The sequence below is a fragment of the Physeter macrocephalus genome, chromosome 12 (genome assembly GCF_002837175.3).
Source record: "Physeter macrocephalus isolate SW-GA chromosome 12, ASM283717v5, whole genome shotgun sequence".
Taxonomy (NCBI): Eukaryota; Metazoa; Chordata; class Mammalia; order Artiodactyla; family Physeteridae; genus Physeter; species Physeter macrocephalus.
In genome coordinates this window covers 45,850,746-45,874,472 of record NC_041225.1, presented here as the reverse complement: position 1 = coordinate 45,874,472, position 23,727 = coordinate 45,850,746, and the positions used below count along the sequence as shown (strand labels likewise).

General features: G+C 43.8%; 1 protein-coding gene across 2 annotated transcripts in view; it reads left to right on the top strand.

The window, feature by feature from the left end:
* Positions 1 to 3,644: 3,644 nt before the first annotated feature.
* The window catches only part of GTF3C2 (general transcription factor IIIC subunit 2), a 21,522-nt gene continuing 1,439 nt past the window's right edge, over positions 3,645 to 23,727 (top strand). The window contains exons 1-16 of one of the 2 annotated variants that reach the window (XM_007108381.4): positions 3,645 to 3,781; positions 11,303 to 11,573; positions 11,736 to 12,057; positions 12,652 to 12,937; positions 15,018 to 15,112; positions 15,913 to 15,990; positions 16,137 to 16,235; positions 17,328 to 17,555; positions 17,730 to 17,841; positions 18,059 to 18,167; positions 19,468 to 19,493; positions 19,678 to 19,807; positions 21,862 to 22,006; positions 22,114 to 22,275; positions 22,459 to 22,546; positions 23,201 to 23,329. In XM_007108381.4, coding sequence (XP_007108443.1) covers positions 11,327 to 11,573; positions 11,736 to 12,057; positions 12,652 to 12,937; positions 15,018 to 15,112; positions 15,913 to 15,990; positions 16,137 to 16,235; positions 17,328 to 17,555; positions 17,730 to 17,841; positions 18,059 to 18,167; positions 19,468 to 19,493; positions 19,678 to 19,807; positions 21,862 to 22,006; positions 22,114 to 22,275; positions 22,459 to 22,546; positions 23,201 to 23,329 — 2,256 coding nt within the window. In that variant the 5' untranslated portion in view covers positions 3,645 to 3,781; positions 11,303 to 11,326. Of the gene's footprint in view, positions 3,782 to 8,619; positions 11,574 to 11,735; positions 12,058 to 12,651; positions 12,938 to 15,017; positions 15,113 to 15,912; positions 15,991 to 16,136; positions 16,236 to 17,327; positions 17,556 to 17,729; positions 17,842 to 18,058; positions 18,168 to 19,467; positions 19,494 to 19,677; positions 19,808 to 21,861; positions 22,007 to 22,113; positions 22,276 to 22,458; positions 22,547 to 23,200; positions 23,330 to 23,727 lie in introns of those variants that run through there. The other variant, XM_028496634.2, reaches the window with a different exon arrangement.

Below are 23,727 nucleotides of genomic sequence, written 5' to 3'. Positions count from 1 at the left end.
AGTCTATCCTTAGTATTTTAGTATTATTATTACATTAATATTTAAGTTAAACCAATATATTGATATTTATATTAAATAGTTACACACTAATATATTAATATTTTGTATCCTTAGTATTGAGTATTTACTGTGTGTCATAAACTGTTGTAGTCCCTTCCTTATCCATTTAGGAAGATTAATACCACTCTATGAAGTGCGACTTTATAGATGAGATAACTAGGGCACAGAGAGGTTAAGTTACTTGCCCAAGGTAACACTAACTAAACCGGCATGTGATCTCCGGCATTCTGGATCTAGAGACTGTGCCTGTAATTTTTACGCTATCTGCCATTAAGGAGTACTCATCATGACGGAGGAAGACAGATGATATCTACAGTATGAGATACATTCTACTAGTAGTATGAACAGAGTTCACTGGAAGCAACCCAGGATGTTGCCAGGAGATCTAGTGAGTTTGGAGAAGACTTCACAGGTAACATCTGACCTAGTCCTTGAAGGATAAGAAGTTTCCCAGTTGGAAAAGAATGAGAACGCAGAGCAACAGAGGAAATAACTTAGACTACAGAATAGGCCTTAAAATGACTGGCTAATTTCAAAGTGTCAGGTAGTGTGGTAAAGCTAGAACCGCGGCTTATGTGGAGAATTAGTGATACAGCTGCTAACGTAGGTTGGATTGGGTCCAGATTGTGAGAGTCTAACCACTGTGGTTAGCCTAAAAAAAATGTTAGAATCATCCAGAGTGTGTGTGTGTGTGTGTGTGTGTGTGTGTGTGTGTGTGTTTTATTGAAAAATTTCAAGCAGCATAGAAGTACAGTGAACTATACAAAGAAGCCCCATGATACAGCTGCTAACGTAGGTTGGACTGGGTCCAGATTGTGAGAGTCTAACCATTGTGGTTAGCCTAAAAAAAATGTTAGAATCATCGTGTGTGTGTGTGTGTGTGTGTGTGTGTGTGTGTTTTATTGAAAAATTTCAAGCAGCATAGAAGTTCAGTGAACTATACAAAGAAGCCCCATCACCAAATGTAGTAATTATCAAGATTTGCCACATACGCTGTTTCCCTTTTTTTTCCTTGCTGAAGTTGTATTAGAGCAAATCCCAGACATTATATCGTTTTACTCCTCCAAACATCAGTGTGTCTCTAAAAAATATGGAAGCTTACCATGTCATTACACTTATTAAACTCTTCCTTATTGTCCAGTCCATAATCCAATTTCCTTGATTGTCTCAAAAGCAGCTTTTTACTGTTGAATCAGGATCCAAACAAATCCATATATTACATGTCGTTATTCTGTCTTAAATTTTTTGTAATCAAAAGCAGTCTCTCCAACCCCCCTTCTTTTCTCATGACATAGACTTGTGCCAGGAACCAGGTTGAGTATGTTTCATACTGCCTTGCCATCAGGTTGGTTGATTCATTTTCAGTGGTGAATGGGTCCAGGTGTTTTAAAGTTTCCCAACAAACTTCCATTTAGTGGTTTCATCCACTTTTATTGTTGCCTGAATTATTTCATTAGAGGATGCAACATGGTAAATTTTTTTTTCTAATTACATCATTCCATATGTACTAGCTGATAATCTTCTATAAAGAACTCTCTCTCACCAGTTACTATTCTGAATTACAATTCATACTGGAAAGGCAAGATAAATGTTTAATTCTTTCCTTTTAATTGCCAGTTTTCAGGATTGATCACTGGTTACTTCCAGTGGCATACAATGAGAAGTTGTTGAATTTCTGGCTTTCTCTCTATAAAGATCATGATGAATTCATGTTTTTTTTACATATTGAGCATACCACTCAATCAACAAAATTAAGCAGAGGTTCAACAGGGTCAGCTCTGTGCTTTAGAAAGGTAGCTGGTAGAGATTAGAGGCAGAGAACCAGATCAGTTAAAAAACGATTACCTATCAATCAAAATCACAGATGCACCTAAACTTTGGTCCAGCAATTCTGCTTCTAGGAACTTATGCTAGCCATATAGTTGCACATTTGAAGTAGCTTAGATAGAGTTATTTATAGCAGCATTGTTTATAATAGCAAAAGACTGGAAACCACCTGGATATCCATTAATAATAAGGGCTAATTATACTACATTCATATAATTACATACTAAGCAATCATAACAAAGAATAAGGAAGGTTTTTATATAGAGAAATGGAATAGTCTCCAAGGTACACTCAAAAGAAGTAAGGTGCAGGACAGTGTGTGTAGTTGCTGTTTGAATTAAAAAGGGGAAAGATTCCCTGGCCGGGGAACTAGATTCCACATGCGCAGCGCAGCCAAAAGGTTAAACAAAAGCGGGGGGCGGGGGTATATATGTATTTGCATGTGTATAAATACAGAAAATATCTTGGACCTGTAACAAGAAAACTGCCTGGGTGGATGTGGTCTGGGAGGCTGGAGACAAGAGGTGAAAGGTACTCTTCACTTTATACCCTATGTATCTTGAATTTTCAGCCATGTGAATGTCTTATCCCCAAAATAAATACAATTATTAGTATAAAAAAGACTTTGCTTTAGTTGAAGTCAAAGATAGTCTAATCTGAGGCAACAGGAATGGAGAAGAGTCAGATTTGTTCATTACAGAAATAAATGCTTGAAAAAAATTTTAATAGAAAAATAAATAAATGCTTGAAGTTGTCAAGTTGAGAGCTGTCCATCGGACAAGCATTGTAGATACCCCGTTATCAGAGGAACTGCAGCCTCGACTGCACCTGATTTTGCACTCTCAGAAAGGAGTCAGCCCTAAGCCACAGCGCAGCCTTAGCTTGTCTTTAGGCCACTTAGGGCAAATGGGATGGGAGTCCCCTTGCTCCAGATTTTAAATCTTAGCTAGCTTCTCCCATGCTTTTCTTAAATGTTTTGTGTAACCAAGGAAATTTAATAGATGAGATTATCTGGGAAGAGAAAGATTGGTTTACTCCACCCTCTCCTGTTTATACATCCTGAACTCCACTATTCGGTGTATGGAGACCTGTGAGATTTACACAGCTTTAAATGCCTCCAGGAAAGGGTGGAAATTTGTTACATTCTTTCTCCACCAGCATCCTACCTCCCAGGGAGGGAGTGGGGCAAGGCCTACGACCAAGGGGAGGGTCCAAGCCCGAGGATCACTTGAGTAGAGCGTCCCCATACTAGGCTTTTCTACTGCTCTTCCCTTTCACAGTGTTTCTGTCTCGGGTCCATCCTTGACTTCACTAGTGGCTGGATCTGCTGGGGGCTGCCCTGAGGGGGGAAGCCGGAGTCGTCCCGCGAGGCAAGGATTCCTTTGTCTCCCAGTCTTCGGCTCGACGGCGGGGCTGCAGGTCAATACTCTCACATCAGCCCGGCGCTGCCCGTCACAGGCCGGTAGTCTCGACAGAAAGCCAGGATTCCGCGCTCGGGAGCGACACTCAGGCCTGGGCACTCGCACTCTCGAGGCTCGAGTAGAAGCCGCGTGGGAACCGGCGGGGGCGCGACGACTGTCACCGCGCAGGCGTCAGTCATCCCTTCGGGACACTGCAACTCCCATAAGGCCGTGCAGCGGCGTCCCCTGCGCCGCTAAGGCCCGGGAGCTGCGCCCGCTGCGACAGGGCTCGGGTACGCCCGCCGCACTGCATTATGGAATACATAGTCTAATAGAAAACGTCCTGGGGCACAAACTCCCAACCAAGCCCACGTGTTTACCTTGTGCACTGGGGGGACGTCAATGAAGAGTAGCTACCAGATTTCGTCATAAAACGGCGACCAGACAGGCGGCGCCATCTTCGAACTTGGACTTCCGGAAGGACTTTGGTGAGGGTGAGTGTACCACAGCGGGATGTGCGGGGCCCCACGATTACTACCCCCCACCCCACTTCTTTTTCGGTAGCACTAAGATATTGGGAACCAACTCCGGCTCCGCTTTTCCGCCTCTGCACAACATCGCGACCTCCAGCCCCTGAACTCCTCCGGAAACCGTCGTGGTCCCCACCTCCCTAACCCACGGTGGCAACCTTGCATCCCCCATCTCTGCTCTCCTCGGGTCTCGCCTTCTTTCCCCACGCGGTGTCCGTAACACCTCATCCTGTTTCCCGGCCGCGGCGCTGCCTACATTGCAACCCTCGGACTCTGCGAACCTACCGTAGTTCTCAGCCTTACGAAACTCAGGGCTCGCTTCCCGAACAGGCTAGTGGTGAAAGCTACCCCACGCTTAGGACTGAGAAAGGGCAGGCGGTCACCCCTAGAGAGGTAGCGGGTCGGTCTTTTCATTCTGCTGTGTTCCAGCCTCTTCCTCGGTGAGGCTTTTCTAACCCTGGGGGTTGTGCCCCGCGCGCTGCAACCTCATTGGCGCAGGCAGGGGCCAGTTATGTTTCCCAATCTAGTCCTTTTATCCCGCAGCAACTTGGCTTTCTGTTGGGGAAGGCAGAGGTGGTAACTTCAGCTTCATCCGTGCTAACTCACTTTGTTAGAGGGGTGCAGGGTATGGCCAAGCCTTATAGCCCCAGGGACATATTGTTACACAAACCTGTCATTCCTGTGCCTTCGTCTCTTTTGGCCACTCCTTATGAACTGTAGTATTGTTTTCTTAGTAATTTTCTTTAAATTGATTTAATTTTAAGATTTAAGTGCTTTAGTCTTGATCTAAACAATGTAGATGAAACCATGGGTTTCATGGACTATAGTTTTATATATATATATATATACAAGTTAAAATAAAAACAATTAGTCAAATAAAATCGTTCATTTTTGTTTCTCAGAAATCATCTTGCATACCACCAGTTGTACCATAGGAACACTTTGGGAAACAATGTATTAGACCAAACAGTGTGTGTAAAGTAACTCCATACATGAGGAGCAGTGTTATCTAATCATTTTCCAAGTCTGGGGAGATCAGGCTGGCAGCCTTGGAGGAGCATGGGAACCAGACAAGTTGGGGTGCAGATGTAAAATTTTATAAACTCTGGTACACATTTACTAAACATCCTTTACTTGTGTCCAGAATTTGCATTGTGAAGTCAAAAATGGAAATTAACCACCAATGCTATGCCTTCTATGAGAAGTGAATCCTTATAGAGATTTTTGTACCTTGAGAAGTTAGTTGTTCAATCAACAAAGGTTAATTATTGTGCTTACCACGTACCAGGTTCTAGATACAATAGTGAGTCAGATAGACAAGATCCCTATCTCATGAAACTTTTAAGGAAGATAGATATGGAATAAGTAAATACCTGTAACTCTTATGATAAGAAAATTCCAGATGGACTAAAGAGCTACATGTAAAATCCAAAACTAGAAAAATTATTAGAAGAAAATAAAAGAAGACACAAACAGGGGAATTCCCTGGTGGTCCAGTGGTTAGGACTCTGCACTTCCACAGCAGGGGGCACAGGTTCGATCCCTGGTCAGGGAACTAAGATCCCCGCATCATGCAACATAGCCCAAAAAAAGAGACACAAACAGAAGCCATAAAGGAGAAGACTGAGAAATTTAACTCATAAAATTTAACTTCAGTTTAGCGAGAAACATAAGCAAAGTTTTTTTAAAAGGTAGATACAGAGAGAAAATATTTGCAACATAAATAACTGCACAGATCAATAAGGAATGATCAATTTGTTCTATAGAAATATGGGCAAATTATGTGTATCGGCAATTCATAAAAGACATAGATGTCCAACATGTAAAAAGTTGCTAATCTCAATTATTATCAGGGCTATGCAAATAAATACAGTAGGGAAGATTTCTTTCACCCATCAGACTGGCAAAAATCAAAGATTGACAAGGGGTGGTAAAATGGGTGTACCCATTTTTACAGTTAGTAAGAGTATAAATTGATTTTCACCTTGGTGACCTGTTTGGCAGTATCTATTACATTTTGAAATGTGTATACCCTTTAATCCAGTACAGTAATTCCACTTCAGATGATTATTCTAGAAAAATAATTTCTCATTAATGAAGAGATCTATACTAGAATATTCACTGCAATATTATTTGTAATAGTATTATAATCCAATTGTCCATTAAATGGGAAATATCCAAATAAACTATAATTCTATGGAACACCATATAGTAACTAAGAAGAATGAAAAAGATGTATGTGGAAAAATGATATGGAAAAATCTTTAAGACATGTAGAAATTCTCTTAACTGATTCCATTTAACTAGCTCCCTCTGTTAACTGACATTCTCCATTTCCTGTGTAAAGCATACTTTACTGATGCCCATGGCACACTGAATTCTCGAAGCCTGTAGGTTTTTTTCCTATAGACCTAGTCACTCTAACTAGCTGAACTGAATGCTTGGCAAGAGTCATTTTATTGGTTCAAACATTTTTAATACCAGTTGATTTGTCACTATGTTTATATAATTGTGACATATATTTAAATTTTAAGGAAGTTTGGGTATGTAAGAGTTACTGTTTCTATTAAAAGTAAGTTGAAACATGGCAGATATACAGGTGTCTTATTGTTATTCTTTATATTTTACACTTATTTATAAGTATTTTGTATCAACTAAAGATTTTATAAAAACAATTCTAAAAAAGAAAAGAAAGCAAACTAAACTGAATACTTTGGAGAGACAAAAGTGGTGAGTTTGCAAACAAGCAAAAAAGCTACCAAATAGGTGTAAGACAACTGTAAAAGACAGGAAATTTTGTAAACATCTGGAAGGTTACTGGACTTGAATTGCTTCTCAAGAAAAGAGAATGTGTCAAGAAACAAGTGGTAAGGAGCCTTGGTGCTTCTGAGAGGTCAAGTTAAACGAGACTGAGAAGAGTTTATTGCACTAATTGACACAACAGTTATTGATCACTTTAGCTTCAGTGATGAGTTGAGGGCAACATCCTAGTTAGGATGCAGCAGGGTAATTAAAACATCAAGGGCAGACAACTCTTAAAGTTACTGTGAGGGGCAGGAGGATATTAGTTGGAGAACTGTGGGTTGAAGGATAGTTGTATTTGTGTTAAGATGAAAATTAAAAAATAGTTCAATGTTGTTTATTTTTAAATTTTTATTTTATTTATTTATTTTGGAGAGGCACATATTTTATTTATTTCGGCGGGGGTGGGGTGGCGTACCATACAGCATGTGGGATCTTAGTTCCTCCACTAGGGGTTGAACCTGTGCCCCCTGCGGTGGAAGCACAGAGCCCTAACCACTGGACCACTAGGGAATTCCCGTTAAATTCTGTTTAGAAGGAGCCAGTGGAAAGGAAAAGGATAAACATCTTCAGTTTCTTTGGGTGGGGCAGGAGGGGGCATGGGGCTAGAACACAAGTGGAAAGTTTGGCTTTAGAAAGTGGATGAGGGGCTCAGAGGCAGGGAGTGTTAGGTTATCTGACAAGAAATTGAAGTATGGGTTTTGATTGTTCCAGAAATCTGAGGCTAAGTTATCTGCTGAGGACGAGGGGATCAGACACTGGACGAGAGAGGGTATGGGAGCTGATTAGAGAGAACGTGTGATTGCGCTAGCGCTCAACTAGCTTAGATGCTCCCATGGAGAAGATGGGTGATTGGTTCATCCAGGCTTGAATTTTGCCAGGCCTATGGAACAAAAAGACAAAAAGAAAGGAAGTTTGAAATATCAACAAGAGTCTGATTAAAATAAAGGAGTCTAAACTAGATGGTATGTGGCTTACATAGGGAGAAATTGGAGAGATCAGTGGATTAATTAATATGGTTAAAGAATAGATATAGTGATAGTAATTGAGCAATCTAGCTGTAATGATGGGAGGTTCTGATTGGATGTCTTAGTGATTTTAGAGATTAAAAGGTTTTATATGCTGACAAGGTTCAGGTGTGACAGTGGAGTGACTAGCAGTGATTTACCTAAATGTTATGAGCTTGAAGGAACAAGGTTTTTACAAGATGGGGAAGACTATTGGTCAAGAATTGACACTGGAGAGGAATTGAGAAAACACTGATCCTACTTTCTACCCTGGGGTAAGTGGGATATGAGAGAATGAGCACCCTCCCTTTGAGAGCCTGGAAAGCTAGAAGTTTCATTTCCCGGAATTTTTCCATCCAAGATTCTGAGTATGATTTAGGCCTTGCCAATCAAATGTGCTCTTGAAGAACTCAAATTTGGACTTGAGTTTAGAGAGGAGGCAGGCCAAAAGGCATGCATTTTGCTGTTGCAGATTGTGGCAGTCATATGGCTCTGGATCTGGGAGCCAGAGAAGAGTCTTCTTCAGTTGGTCACTTTCTGATTATTGCAGAGGCAGCTTGTTTATGGAGCCATCCGGCGGTGGCTCCATAAACAAGGGGCTTCTTGATCCAGCATCTGGCTCCCCACCATGGCAGAGGAGAAGCCATGTGGTTCTTGAACCAGCAGCTGTAAGCAACTTCTCAATTTGACAAGTACTTGTTCCTAAACATTTTTTCCCCAACCCTTCCAGTGATCCTCTATGCAAGTCGTTTTCAAACTTGAGTACGTATCAGAATCACCTGAAAGGCTTGCTATAACATGAAGTGCTGGCCCCATCCCAGAATTTCTGATTCAGTAGGTCTGGGATAGGACTGGAAGTTTGCACTTAACTGACTAACAAGTGATGTGCCAGTTCTGGGACCACCCTTTGAGAACCACTTATGTGAACCATTTAATACCCTGTAATAAATCCCTTTTATTTATCTTGTTTCTGTCACCCTTGTGTTGTTTTTTTTCTTTTTTCTTTGTGTGTGTGTTTTTCCATTATTTTTAATGATCTTTTATTATGTGGTCTTTTAAAAAATTCCTTCCGTTTCTTAGCCCTATTGGGTATTTTGGAAGCAATATAGTATACTGTTTTTAGTTCTATTAAACATCTAAATGGTATTAGTAGGGAGTTCCCTGGTGGCCTAGTTGTTAGGATTCCAGGTTTTCACTGCCATGGCTGGGGTTCAATCCCTGGTCCAGGAACTGAGATCCCGTAAGCCACACGGTGCCATCCCCCCCCAAAAAATGGATTAGTAAACCTATATTTTTCAATTTGTCAACCTTAGAAGCAAAATTAAGAACTTCTTCTTTTGCCCCAATCTACTACAGTCAGAATATTGGTATTTTTACATTGTGGGGCATTGAAATTTTTAATTTATAGTCTGTTTTATACCTGTAGTTACCACAGTTAATGATGTGTCACTGGGTTAAATCCTTACTGCCAGCCTTTTAATAACACAACTTCTCCATTAGAAAGTGCTTTATATTGATTTATCTTTCATTGGCTAAATTAGGTCTTCAAGTGGATTTTTTTAGAAACTTGCATATTTAGAATGTCATCCCATTACCTTTACATGAATGACAGTTAAGTAAAGAATTCTCTTGATCCTTTTAATGTTTCTTTATCTTCTGGCATCAAATGTTTCTGAGAACTCTTGAGGCTGACCTGATTTTTTTTTTCTCTTTGTAGGAGAAATTTAGTATCTTCACTTGTATTTCTTGGTCTTGATGAGTATTTATTGATTTTTGTCTCCCTTTTGCACCATAAGCCCTTTTAATCTATAGACTGAGATCTTCCTTTATGTTAGGAAAGTACGCATTTCTAAGTTTTCATTTCAGGAAATTTTCTTTTGTTAGGTCTTTGAACATTTTTTTTTTCTGTTTGCATTTTTCTTCTCTCTTCTTCAGGAACATCAATTATTCATATGTTGGCTTCCCACTTTCTCTTTTCACCCATATCATCTTCTCACTAATCACTTTTATCTCTGTACAACCTGTGTGGTTTTTTTTCAAACATGTCTTTCATATCACTGATTGTCTTTTCAGTAGTATGTATAGTTTCAGCATTTTGCTTCTCTGGTTTTCATTTCTTTGATTTTATTCTTTTACTCAGTTTCTTTCCCTATGACTGCCAGCTCATTTTTTTTGGCCTTGCCATTGTTTTATCTCTTCTTTGGTCTCTTAAATCTTGGATTCCACAGTCTCTTTGGCTTTTTTGAAAGAATAGAAGCTTTTGTTGGAAAACTTCTTGTTTTCTGGAGACTTTCTTTGAAAGGGTACTTTTCACCTTTTTCATTTGTGTCCTTTTTATTCTTTCCATAGTAACTATGCATAGGTCCCATTGGATCCTTTTTGCTTATTACTAATTTTGAATGGAGTAGTTCTCTCAGGGTTTGCTGTTTACCAGAGAACAATGTAGGTGGATTCTCACTGACCTCTATTTACCTTGGTAGTGTTATATTATATCCCTAGCATATGATGTTATAATGTATCCTTAGCGCCTGAGTTAAAGAGTTGGCTATTGTTATAGTTTATAATGATAGACTGTAGCTTCCTCAAGAGAGACAGTTGGAAACTTTAATTTGTATGATATTTCTTGTGGTATTTGTATTAGCACACTTTTCCACTGAGGCTGATGAGTTCTTTATCCTTAAGACATATATAGACCTATGGAGGGGTTCCTCCTAGGATCTGAGCTATTTCTTCCCTTTTGTTACAGACAAGTAGGTTATTCTGGCCAAAAACTGGGCCCTTGCAGAGTTCTATGCTGCTCAGGTTTTTGGTTTGGTAGTCAGTGTATTGTTTATCTCTGTCAGTTTACTTTGGTCCATGGTTGCACAGCTGGTTTCCTGGGTTTGAAGAAAATGAAGATTCATGACCATTTTTTAGTCTATTCTTCAGTGTGGAAATGGTCTCTTAATGTAGTAGGATGTTCCTTAATTGTCTCATAGGCTACCACCTCCCCCATCCAGCTGAAAGATTGCTAGCAGGACACTAGAGAATTACTTATTCTTAAATAAATCTGTACCTTGACTAGTATTCACAAAGATGGATGTCAGATCTAGTCATCCTGTCCTCCTTCAATTTGATGTAAACTTTATAGTATCTGGCAGCTATTCTTTATAGTCTATTCTAGAAACTTGTGGCCCTTTCCTACATTTATAACAGGTGATTTTCTCTCTCTCTCTCTCTCTCTTTTTCTTTTTTTTTTGAAGGGGAGGGGATGATTCATTTCATTGGGTTTCAGGGAGAGGAGTTAAATAATTGTTCACTCACTTTAAATCATCTAAATAAAGCACTTAGTACAATACTTGGCACATAGTAAGCATTTAATAAATGGTAGCTTTATTGTTGTTTGTTTGTTTATTGTCAGCTCCACTAACATGTGAGTTCCGTGAGGTCAGAGACCTTGTCTGTCTTGCTTATTGTCATGTTACCAGTTCCTAGAATAGTGCCTGACATATAGAAGATGCTTAGTAATTATTGCTGAATGAATGAATGATCAGAGAGCTTGGGTTTCTGGTTGGTGGGGAAGGTGGGGGGAGGTTGGAGAAATGGTTGTGAGAAGAGAAAGACAGGAAAGTAGAAAAATCTGAGCCAGTGCAAATAGCTTTTACCTTCTACTCACTTGTATGTTTCTTATATGCAGGCGCAGCCATTTTAGGGGGTGCTGATGGATCCCTACGGGGTCGGCTGTGTTGCTCTGGAGGAGGCCGGCCCCGTGGGGAACATGACTGTGGTAGACTCTCCTGGACAAGAGGTGCTAAACCAGCTTGATGTCAAGGCCTCTTCAGAAACAACCAGTGTGGAGGCTTCCATAGAGACGTCATTACCTACCCCTTTGCCTGGATTTGAGGATTCTCTTGATGAGAGGAGGCTCCCTCCAGAACAGGAAACCCTCTCCAGACTGGAACAGCAAGGTATGTCCCTGACCTTTCAGCTTTTTACCTCCCTATGCTCAGCTTAAGATGAACGAGAGCAGGTTGAGCTCATAGGACCTTACAAACCTGGGTATGGTGTAATCTGTTCCAAAGAGGCTTGAGCTCTGGTCCCATCTCACAGACCCATATTCTTCTCTACAGATCTTTCTTCAGAGATGTCAAAGGTCCCAAAGCCTAGGGCCTCAAAGCCTGGCCCGAAGAGAGGTGGTAGGACACGGAAAGGCCCCAAAAGGCCCCAGCAGCCTAATTCTCCATCAGCCCCTCGGGTTCCTGGTCTCTTAGATCAATCCAACCCTCTGTCCACCCCCATGCCTAAGAAACGAGGTCGAAAGTCCAAGGCAGATCTGCTACTGCTGAAGTTGTCAAAAGGCCTAGATCAGCCAGAGTCTCCACATCCAAAGAGGCCCCCTGAGGACTTTGAGACCCCTCCTGGGGAACGACCCCGCCGAAGGGCTGCCCAAGTGTAAGGATTTCGGGGCACAGCTTGGTGGAGGGGGGCTGGGGGAAGGGATGAGGGTGGGGCAGATGCTGGAGAGATGAGTGGACTGTGATGAGGTGTCAGGTAAGCAGGGGTGGTGTCTGGGTTCTGGGGACTTGAGGAATCTTCTAGCTCTTACCACAGCAATTTTATCTGTGGTTAAATTTGTCTATCTGGGAGGTTCCTTTCTGTACCTCATATCCTATCGCATTTTTCACAATGTCCTCCAAGTCTCCATTGCAATTTTACTGCCCAGTATGTGTCAGTATATATGTGCCCTTCCATTCTTTCCCTTTGCCCTCAATGATCTCTGACTGTGGTAGAGTGAAAAGTGCTTTAGACTTGGAGTCAGAAGACCTGGGTTCAGATTCCACATATGTGATCTGAATCATCTTGGCCAAGTCACTTAACTTTCCTGGATTTCTGTTTCTACATCTATCAAAGGGGAAGGGAAATTAATAGCCACTTCACATGGTCACTGGGAGGATCTAGTGAGATAAGAATCAGCCAAGTGTCGGGCAAAGTGGGCTCTCAGTTAAGTGTCTGTGAGTATTGCTCTGACTCTGCCCTATCCTACAGGGCACTTCTGTATCTTCAGGAACTGGCTGAAGAGCTCTCAACAGCCCTGCCTGCTCCAGTGTCCTGTCCTGAGAGCCCCAAGGTGAGCAGCCCCACCAAACCCAAGAAGAGCCAGCAGCAAGCAGCCTGTCATTATGGAGAAGAAGAGGATGACACCGCACGGGACGAAGACTTCGTTCTCCAGGTTGAGGCTGACGATGGAGAAGAAAGTGAGGCCCCAAGCGAGAGCTCATCTGACCCTGAGCCTACAGTGCCCCGAAGCACCGCACGAGGATCCACTTCAGGGGTAACCTGAATAGACAAAGTGAATGGGGATAGCAGGATTATTAGAGGGTCAGCAGGATGCCTGGAAGGAAAGCTTTGGCCTAGTAACTAGGATGGCCAAAACAGGTAAAAGGAAAAAAGAGCAACTTCAAACACAGTTGAGACTGTAGGGGCTGCAGGTGTAACTAAACAAGATTATTCGTTCATATGTTGAGCATCTACTCTATGCTAGGAAACACAAGCATGAATAAGACAAGGTCCTGCTTTACAAAGCTCACAGTGTAATAAGTGCTGCATCAGGAGTGAACAGTATGCTTTAGGCATATAGAGGAAGGATAATTAACTGCTTGGACTTCATGGAGAAATGATACTTGAGCTAGGTCTTGAAAGGAATAGAAGTTTGCCAGAGAGGATGGTTTTCCCAGAAATTGGTTGTGGCTGCAGCATAGGGCCTGGGGTAAAGTGGTGGGGAAGATTACACTAGAGAGGATGAAAGGACTAAAATTGATAGGAGCCAACAAAGGGTGTGTGTGTGTGTGTGTGTGTGTGTGTGTGTGTGTGTGTGTGTGTGTGTGTGTGTGTGTTTGTTCAATTATGGTAAAATAGATAAAACAAAATTTATCATTTTAAAATGTGTAATTCATTGGCATTCAGTGCATTCACAATGTAGTGTAACCATCACCACTATCCATTTCCAAAACTTTTGTCATTCCCAAACAGAAATTCTATACAACAGAGGTTTGGTTTTTGTGTGTGTGTGTGTGGTACGCGGGCCTCTCACTGTTGTGGCCTCTCCCGTTGCGGAGCACAGGCTCCAGACGCGCAGGCTCAGCGGCCATGGCTCACGGGCTCAGCCACTCCGCGGCATGTGGGATCCTCCCGGACCGGGGCATGAACCCGTGTCCCTTGCATCGGCAGGCGGACTCTCAAGCACTGCGCCACCAGGGAAGCCCCAACAGAGGTTTTTAGGTAGAAAAATAACATGATCAGTTAGGAAAATAGATTAATTTGCAGTTGACAATAAAGAAGACAGCTTCAGTTCTCCAGTTCTCCAGAGTTAGTAAGGGCCTAAAGTAAGCAGTGAAGGAAGAGAAGACGGGGAGGCAGATAAAAGAGATATATAAGATAATTAATAGCAGTTGGGAGTTGAAGGAGAGGAAGGAGTAAGAGTTTCCAGCTTTGATGGTGCTCTCATACACTGAACTTGGGAACACAGAAGAGTGGGGGACACGGGGGGGAGGGTGGGCAGGCGAGGTGATGAGTTTACTTTCTGACATGTTGAGTTGGAGGTGCTGGTAGATCAAGGGCCATCCTTCTGGAGACGTCTCTTTGCCAGTCAGATATATGGGACCAGTGCCTTACTTCTCCCAGATGCAACATTTAAGGGAGCACCAAAACCCCCAGTAATCAATATAAATATCTCAATGCAACATTTTAAAAATCAAAATTAATGCAACAAATCTATGGTGAAGAAAATATCAAAAATTTAAATAAAGATAGGAACCGTATAATTGATATTCCCTTTTGCCTCAGGCTCTAATATGGCTCAGCACCACACTGAGTCTAGAATTGGTAGAAAAGTTGAGACTGAGTAAAGTTTACATTTACTAAGATGCAGACTTGATAATCAGGCATTAAAATGGTGGTCAAAGCCATGAGACATAGGATGAAATTACCAGGAGTATGTGTATTGAGGGCTGAGGAGACAGAGGGACTCTGGGAAATACCGTCACTGACCAAATGGATCAGAGGAGGGAGAGCCTGCGAAGGAATATTAGAGACGTGGGAGGAATAAGGAGAGACTACCCCATAGGGGAGGAGTTTCAAGAAGCAAAAGGAGTCCTCTGAATCAAGTGCCATGGAGGCACGCCAAGGAAGATGAACAGAAAACAGCAGGTTTTGCGGTTTTGATGGAGGAATAAGAGCAGAAGATGAAGAAGTCATTGTAATGGTTGAGATACAAATCTTTTAAGATGCTGATAGGTAAAAGGTTGGAGAGGAAGTAATGCCAAGAAAAGTAAAAGTTGGGAAAGCGGTCTCCTGGGGACTTTCTCAAGCTTATAAGATTCTCTCCCTTACACTTTCTTCAATTTGATCCTCAGAAGCAGAAGCCACACTGCCGGGGAGTGGCTCCCAATGGCTTACCAAATCACATCATGGCTCCTGTTTGGAAGTGCCTTCATCTTACCAAGGACCTGTGAGACTTGGGGAACGGGGGCTGGGGATGAAAGGGTGGTGGAGGAGGGCAAAGGACCATCTAGCAGTGGGGCTGTGGGAAGGGCGGAAGGCACTCGCAGGGTAGAACACTGTGAAGACATTCATAACTAAAAGGCACTGCTCCAAAGGCAAGAGCTCTTTTTTTAAAAAATTTTATTGTATTTTATTTTTTGGTTGCCTTGGGTCTTCGTTGCTGCACGGGCTTTCTCTAGTTGTGGCGAGCAGGGGCTACTCTTCGTTGCGGTGCGCGGGCTTCTCTTGCGGTGGCTTCTCTTGTGGAGCACGGGCTCTAGGCACGTGGGCTTCAGTAGTTGTGGCACGCGGGCTCATTAGTTGTGGCTCGCAGGCTCTAGAGCATAGGCTCAGTAGTTGTGGCGCATGGGCTTTGTTGCTTCGCGGCATGTGGGATCTTCCCAGGCCAGGGATCGAACCCATGTCCCCTGCATTGGCAGGCGGATTCTTTACCACTGTGCCACCAAGGAAGTCCAAGGCAAGAGCCCTTGAGCTATGCTGTCCAATACGGTAGCCACTAGCTGCATGAAGCCATTTAAATTTCATTTTCAATTAATTACATATAATTAAAAGTCCAGTTTCTCAGTTGCACTAGCCACATTTCAAGTGCCCAGTAGCTACTTGCAGCTGGCGGCTAGTGTGTTACACAACACAGATAATAGATCGCTCCCATCATTGGGAGCTGCTACTGGGCAGCACTGCTTCTATTGGGCAGCGCTGCTCTAGAATTTCTCTCTTCCTTCATTCATGATGCTTCTGTTTCTCCAGCCGAGAACAGAAGCATTCATACTGGGAGTTTGCGGAATGGATTCCTTTAGCCTGGAAGTGGCAATTGTTATCTGAACTGTAAGTTGAAGAAACAGCTTTGAAATCTAGGAGGGGGTGACACCACTGGAGACAGAAGGGTAACAGAGGACTCTAGATTTATAATGGGAATCCCAGGATGGATGAAACTTTTCCAAATTTAGGCTATTCCCTTTGTCCTCCCCCAGTGAGGCAGCTCACTATCTGCCCCAGGAGGAGAAGTCGCCACTGTTTTCTGTACAACGTGAAGGACTTCCTGAAGATGGCACGCTCTACCGAATAAACAGGTGACGATTGCACCTCTTTTTCTGATTCTGGGAGACAGATAAATGAAAAATGGATGTTGAAAGGGATGATAGATTGGCCCTGTTCTTCCCTTAATGCTGGTCCAATTGGTCCCAAGGGTAGGAGCACTGGCTAGATCTGGTCAGCCCCCTCGATTTGCAGTGCTTATTGCTGCTGGCCAGACTGAGGGAGCCTAGGGAGGTTGAGGGTAAAACCAGTTTTCAAGGTCACATCTACTCCGATAGACCTAGACAAACTGGCCCTAGAGAGAACACTGTGGTAAACCAGAATGCACAACCTGTCATCTTTGAAGGTAAGCCTAGGACTAGACAGACTTTGGGAAGGAAAGGAGGAAAATACAAATGGTGGCTAGGACTGGTTTCACTTGTAGACTGTGACTGATGTTCTGGTGCTTGCTTAAGTCAGTTCACAGGAGCTCCAGGTGGAGCTTCCATTCTGTTCGCATTACTTTTTTTTTTTTTTTCTTTTTTAAGAGCAGTTTTAGGTTCACAGCAAGATTGAGAGGTTTTTTCCCATATACTCCCTGCCCCCCACATGCACAGCCTCCCCCATTATCAACATCCCTCACCGGAGTGGCACGTTTGTTACAGTTGATGAACCTACACTGACACATCATAATAGCTCAAAGTCCATAGTTTACCTTTGGGTGCACTCTTAGTGTTGTACATTCTGTGGGTTTGGACAAATGTATAATGACATGTATCCATCAATATGGTATCATACAGAGTATTTTCACTGCCCTAAAGACACTCAGTTCTGCCTATTCATCCTCCACCTCCCCCACCTCTGGTTATCACTGATCATTTTACTATCTCCATAGTTTTACCTTTTCCAGAATATCTTATAGTTAGAATCATACAGTATATAGCCTTTTCAGGTGGGCTGCTTTCACTTAGTAATGTGCATTTAAGGTCCCTCCATGTCTTTTCATGGCTTGATGGCTCATTTCTTTTTAGTGTGAAATAATATTCCATTGTCTGGGTGTATTACAGTTTATTTATCCATTCACCTACTGAAGTCCTTACTACCTTTTATTAACTCTTTTTTTCATCCCATCTTTGACTTTTCTCTAGATTTAGCTCTATCACAGCACACCCAGAGCGCTTGGATGTGTCTTTCTTTACGGGGGGACCGCTCTGGGCTCTGGACTGGTGCCCAGTGCCAGAGGGGGCAGCAGCCTCGCAGTATGTGGCTCTTTTCTCCAGCCCTGACATGAATGAGACACACGCACTGAGCCAGCTTTATTCGGGCCCTGGGCTGCTCCAGCTCTGGGACCTTGGGACCTTGCAGCAAGAAAGCTGGTGAGGTGGGGCTGGGACACTGCCATTGGAGGGTGGTTGAGGAGGAGAGAAGGATGGGGCTGGGCAGCGGAAGGGGGCAAGGCTCGGATTGGGTTGAGATAAGGGGAGTGCAGGCTCTGGCAGCTCCAGGCCCCTCCTTCCCACCCATTCTCCCCACATGCTTTCTCTCCTCAGTCCTGGCAACAGAGCCCACTTTGTCTATGGGATTGCTTGTGACCACGGCTGCATCTGGGACCTCAAGTTCTGCCCCAGTGGAGCGTGGGAACTTCCAGGCACCCCTCGGAAGGTACCTCCCAGTTGATTGTGGGATGGCCCTAGGACTCAAGAGCCAGGACCAAGGGGCCCTGGGTCTTCCCAGAGTTGGAGGGAGGGAGGTTAGAGAGTGGTGGGTGGAGTTTTTCCAGCAACTCCATATCATATTTTCAGGGACCAGAACCTGAAAAGTTTTCTGAAAGGTGCCTGAAGGCAGCAAGCCTCAGTGCAGATCTGGTCTCACCCTCTAGGCTCCTCTCTTGCCTCGGTTGGGTCTCCTGGCTCTTGCCTGCTCAGACGGGAAGGTGCTGCTGTTCAGTCTGCCCCATCCTGAGGCCCTGCTGGCTCAGCAGCCCCTAGGTGAGTAGCACAGCAAGGAGAATGGGGCTGCTGGAGTTGTGGCCAGAGCTTAGCAGGGCCTGTCTGTCTCGCCTGAAACTCCTCCAGGCCCAGTCTCTCCAGTACAAAGCCTTACCGAGTCACTTCTCCCATTCTGACTTCACACGTGGTGTTGTTGACCTCTCTCTTTGGCAGCCTGCATGCAGTCCTCTCTTTTGCAGTCTTGTAACTGCCCTCTTTGAGCACATTACCTTTTATCTCCCCGCCTTCCTTGCTCTCCTGTGCTCTCAGGTCTTCCCCCTCTTGTTACCACAGTTAATTGGCTGTGTAAAGAGCTGCTGAAGTCTGAGGCTTGCGCCTGGGGCTTGTCTCCCCTGCCATATTCCTCTTCCTCCCCAGATCCTGTCCTCCACCTCTCCTGCCCTCACCACCACACATACACGTAAACACACTCTCTTTGTTGTGAAGAGAGGGAGAGAATATAGAGTTCTCCCTCTATATTCACCTTTGTGAAGGTGAACACAAAGAGGAAGGGGCAGGGAAATGCAGCTCCTATTTGGTTGAATTTATTTGTTATTCAACAGCACTGAGTAATTAAAGAAGAGGGCACCTAGGTTTGAACCCTGAGAAATCCCCTGTTCGCTGGTCTGGTATTAGGAGTGGGTTGAGGAGGGAGTGGGAGGTGAGGAAGTGAAGACAGAAATGTATAGACAATTCTTTCAGGAAGTTTGGCTGTGAAGGGGATCATATAAATGAGGGCGGTGGCTGGAGGTGAAAAAGGGGTAAAGGGGTACTTTCCTGGTAGTCCAGTGGTTAAGACTCCATGCTTCCAATGCAGGGGCGTGGGTTCAATCCCTGGTCAGGGAACTGAGATCCCACATGCTGCGTGGCGTGGCCAAAAAAAAAAAAAAAAAGAATAATGGGTAAAGGAAGGCTTTGGTTTGTTCGTTTGATTTAGATAGAAGACAAGAGTGCATGTTTACATGTGCGTATGAGAGTGACCCAATAGGGAGAGAGAAAGTGGACAGGGCAGGAGAAGGGGAGGGTAACCAAGTGAGCCATGAAAAGGAGGGGATGAGAAGAGAGCCGAGTGGAGGGATTAGCCATTCTGATAGGAGGAAGGGCAATATCAGCTAGAGCAGGAGGAAAGGAGAATCTGGGGGCAGATAGAGGCAAGTTCATACATTTGATGGTGAAGAGAGAGAGTGTGAGGGAAGGGCATGGTTCAAAGGGCCGGGGGTGCTGGTCTAAGAGCAAGGCCTGATTAGGACCTCAGTCCTCTGGGTGCAGAGTGTCAGTTACTGCTCTTCTTCCCTCACAGATGCAGTGAAGCCTGCCATCTATAAGGTGAGTGAGGAACCTGCTGCCTTAGCCAAGGCTCCATCTTCTTGAGCCTCCCTTACTGATTCCACGGCGAGTCTCCTTCCACCTGAAATATCTCCCACCTTCTGCTGGATTAAACAAGGATTGGAGCCTTTGTTCCAAACAGTAGTTATCCCTAACCCTAGCTTTGTCTCTCCTGTCCCTGCAGGTCCAATGTGTGGCAACCCTTCAGGTGGGGTCTATGCAAGCGTCAGACCCCTCTGAGTGTGGTCAGTGCCTTAGCCTGGCTTGGATGCCCACCCGACCCCACCACCACCTGGCTGCTGGATATTATAATGGTGAAAAGCAAAGCAGAACATAAGGAGCTTCCGCTCTTTAAACTTTTATATATGCTTGTTTTTCTGTTGTTTTTTCCTTTTTGATTCAGTGTTCGTTCGACATTATATGACTATTCATGAAATGTAAAAAAATACAAAGAAGAGAAAAAAAGTCACTAGAATTTTTCTACTCAGAAAGAAATAATTGAGTAGATAAACATCATTTCATGCTGCTCTCTATGCATGGATAAAGATAAAAAGATTAGATGGAGAGAGAAAGAATTCTGTAAAAATGGGATCATACTCTAGATACTATTTTAAATTAAAAGGTATTAAGTTTAATTATACTTTAATTTTATGGAAGGAAAAGGCAAGTGAAACTGAAAAATTAGCTAAGCTCCCAATAAATGTTCCTTCACCACAGAGAGATTAGTTCCATAAGATACTTTTAAGATTAAAAAGGAAAAAAGTAAAAAATTATAAATAACATTTAAGTAATTGGCATTATTAGGTTGTTATTGTTTTTAAATGACACTTTCACTTTTAGACACACCAGTAGACCTTCTGCTAGGGTGATAAGGAAATTAGCACTCTTAACACTGCTTCCTGTCATCCTTCTCACAATCTCCTAATTGTGTTTCTTTTGGTGGTCTTGTTCTTACACTGTCAAGGTATGTGATACTCAGTGCTGTTTTGCTATCTTAATTCCCAGAGTTACTTAATCTTAACTCTATATTGAAAATGATTGCCTGTCTCCACCAGTCCTTTCATCTTGGTCTCCCCCTCCATTGCCGAATTACTTACATTGCTTAGTTGTAATTCACTGTCAAGTTTTTTCAAAAAGGCTCATAGATGCTACATTTCCTGAGTTTATGTATAAAAGGGGTTTTAGCTTCACATGCTTCCCCCAACTTTTTTTTAAAATTAATTAATTTATTTATTTATTGGCTGTGTTGGGTCTTCGTTGCTGTGCGCGGGCTTTCTCTAGTTGCGGCAAGCGGGGGCTACTCTGTTTCGGTGCGCGGGCTTCTCATTGCGGTGGCTTCTCTTATTATGGAACACAGGCTCTAGGCATGTGGGCTCAGTAGTTGTGGCTAACAGGCTTAGTTGCTGTGTGGCATGTGGGATCTTCCCGGACCAGGGCTCGAACCCGTGTCCCCTGCATTGGCGGGCAGATCGCGGCATGTGGGATCTTCCCGGACCGGGGCACGAACCCGCGTCCCCTGCATCGGCAGGCGGACTCTCAACCACTGCGCCACCAGGGAAGCCCCCTGGCAGGTGGATTCTTAACCACTGCACCACCAGGGAAGTCCCGCTTCCCCCCACTTTTGTTTATTAAATTCTTATTGTTCTTTAATTTGTCTTTCACTTTTATCAAAGTTATACTTTTGATTACCTTGTCCTCTGCCAGCCTGGTCAGGGGTCAGCTTGTTTTGGATCAGCTGAGTTAGTTTCTATGTGTCCATTTGTTTTCTATTCCTCTACGTTTTGTTGCTTTTGGCTCCTTGCCTGTTCTCTTTGCCTTAGAGCAGAGTTGGCAAACATTTCTCTTAAGGTTCAGATAGTGAGTATTTTATGCTTTGTGGGCTGTTTGGCCATTGTTGGAACTCTTCAACTCTGCAATTATAAAGTGAGAGCAGCCACAGACCTTAGGTAAGCAAATGCGTGTGATTGTGTTCCAGTCAAACTTATTTACCAAAATAGGCAGCAAGCTGTATTTGGCCCATGGGCTGTAGTTTGCCAACCCTTGTCCTGGAAAGTTTATGCTTTTTAAAAAATCCCTTTATTTTTATTTAGTAGGGAGTAGAGGACACTGGGTTCATTCAACCTATCTTTCAACTGCAGATCTCAGACTAAGCTATTACTTTTATGTTGATGAGAATTGGAACTAAAAATATCGGGTTGAGTCTTTAAACTATGGAGGGACTGTTGGCTAGCTAATCATGATCTCTATAGCCTTTCATAAGGCATCAGGTCTGAGAGTAGAAGACATAGATCCTAGGAGCCAGAGAAAGGAATTAGAACAAGAAGGGAGAACCTGGCTCTAATACCTACGCATTCTGTCCCTACCTCAGGCATGGTGGTTTTCTGGAACCTTCCCACGAACTCTCCTCTGCAGCGGATACGGCTCTCTGATGGCTCCTTGAAGCTCTACCCCTTCCAGTGTTTCCTAGCCCATGACCAGGCTGTGCGTACCCTTCAATGGTGCAAAGCTAACAGGTATCGAGTAGGAGAGTTGTGGAGGTGGGAGGTGAAGACTGGGACAGCCTGACTCTTCCAGGCTTGTTCAGATTTGATCCTCTCCCTCTTCTCCCATCTTTCCACAGTCATTTCCTAGTCTCTGCAGGGAGCGACCGGAAAATCAAATTCTGGGACCTTCGACGACCTTATGAACCAATAAACTCTATCAAGCGCTTCTTGAGTACAGAGCTGGCCTGGCTGCTCCCCTACAATGGTGTCACTGTGGCTCAGGACAACTGCTATGCCTCGTACGGCAGGATGGAGAGAGGAGGAGCTCTGGGGACAGGCCCTAAGGGTTGGGGTGCACTGTGCCAGATGGTTGTGGGGAGAGGAGGGTTGAGGGTTGTTTCACTGAGAGAGTTTGAATTGTGGGGGAATAAATGAATCTAATCTTAGAAAAAGGAAGGTTTTCTTTTCTCTTTCTCTTACAGTTATGGACTCTGTGGAATTCATTATATTGATGCTGGTTACCTTGGTTTCAAGGCCTACTTCACTGCTCCTCGAAAAGGCACTGTCTGGGTGAGCCTCTTTCTTCCAAACCTTCATTACACAGGAAAACGTTTCCTTTACTCACCTAGTGGTGGTTAGAAAGAGGCAGTAGTGGTTTTTTTGGTTGGTTTGTTTGTTTTGTTTTAATATTTTTAAATTTATTTTATTCTTTTTGGCTGCGTCGGGTCTTAGTTGCGACACGCAGGATCTTCAGAGGCATGTGGGATCTTTTCCGTTGTGGCTCGTGCGCTTCTCTCTAGTTGTGGCATGCAGGTTTTCCCTTCTCTAATTGTGGTGCGCAGGCTCCAGGGCACGTGGGCTCTGTAGTTTGTGGCAAATGAGCTCTAGTTGAGGCGCGCGAGCTCAGTAGTTGTGGCGCACGTTGGCTTAGTTGCCCCGCGCCATGTGGGATCTTAGTTCCCTGACCAGAGATCGGACCCACGTCCCCCGTATTGGTAGGCGGATTCTTTACCACTGGGGAAGTCCCAGAGGCAGTAGTTTTGGATAAAAGGAGAAGATAGGTGTGTGGTAATTGTATCTTCAGGGATATGGGTTATGATAAACTCATATTTGTTTGTGCGAATATGTCTCTCCCCCCTCAGACTGTGAAGTTGTTACCAGTTCACAGAACTGAATAAATATGAGTGAATGAATGAATGAAAAATATCTCTCTCTTTCTATTAGAGTCTTTCAGGATCCGACTGGCTCGGGACAATAGCTGCAGGAGATATATCTGGGGAGCTCATTGCAGCTATATTGCCTGATATGGCACTGAACCCAATAAATGTCAAACGACCCATAGACCGAAGATTCGTAAGTATATGAATATTTAATAGCAGCACCATCTGTTGGGTCCTACTCCACATGACCTCTCAAATTAGTGCTACCAATTAGCAGCAGAGTACAAATTAGTACTAGGTCTCCCAGCCCTGATATTCTCCCTGGTAGTCTTAGAATAGAGCTGTACATAATCTCCCCTACCCTCGTGCATCTGAACATATGTTTAAACATACTCGGGCTTCCCTGGTGGCGCGGTGGTTGCGCGTCCGCCTGCCAATGCAGGGGAACCGGGTTCGCGACCCGGTATGGGAGGATCCCACATGCCGCGGAGCGGCTGGGCCCGTGGGCCATGGCCGCTGGGCCTGCGCGTCCGGAGCCTGTGCTCCACAACGGGAGAGGCCACAGCAGAGGGAGGCCCGTATACCACAAAA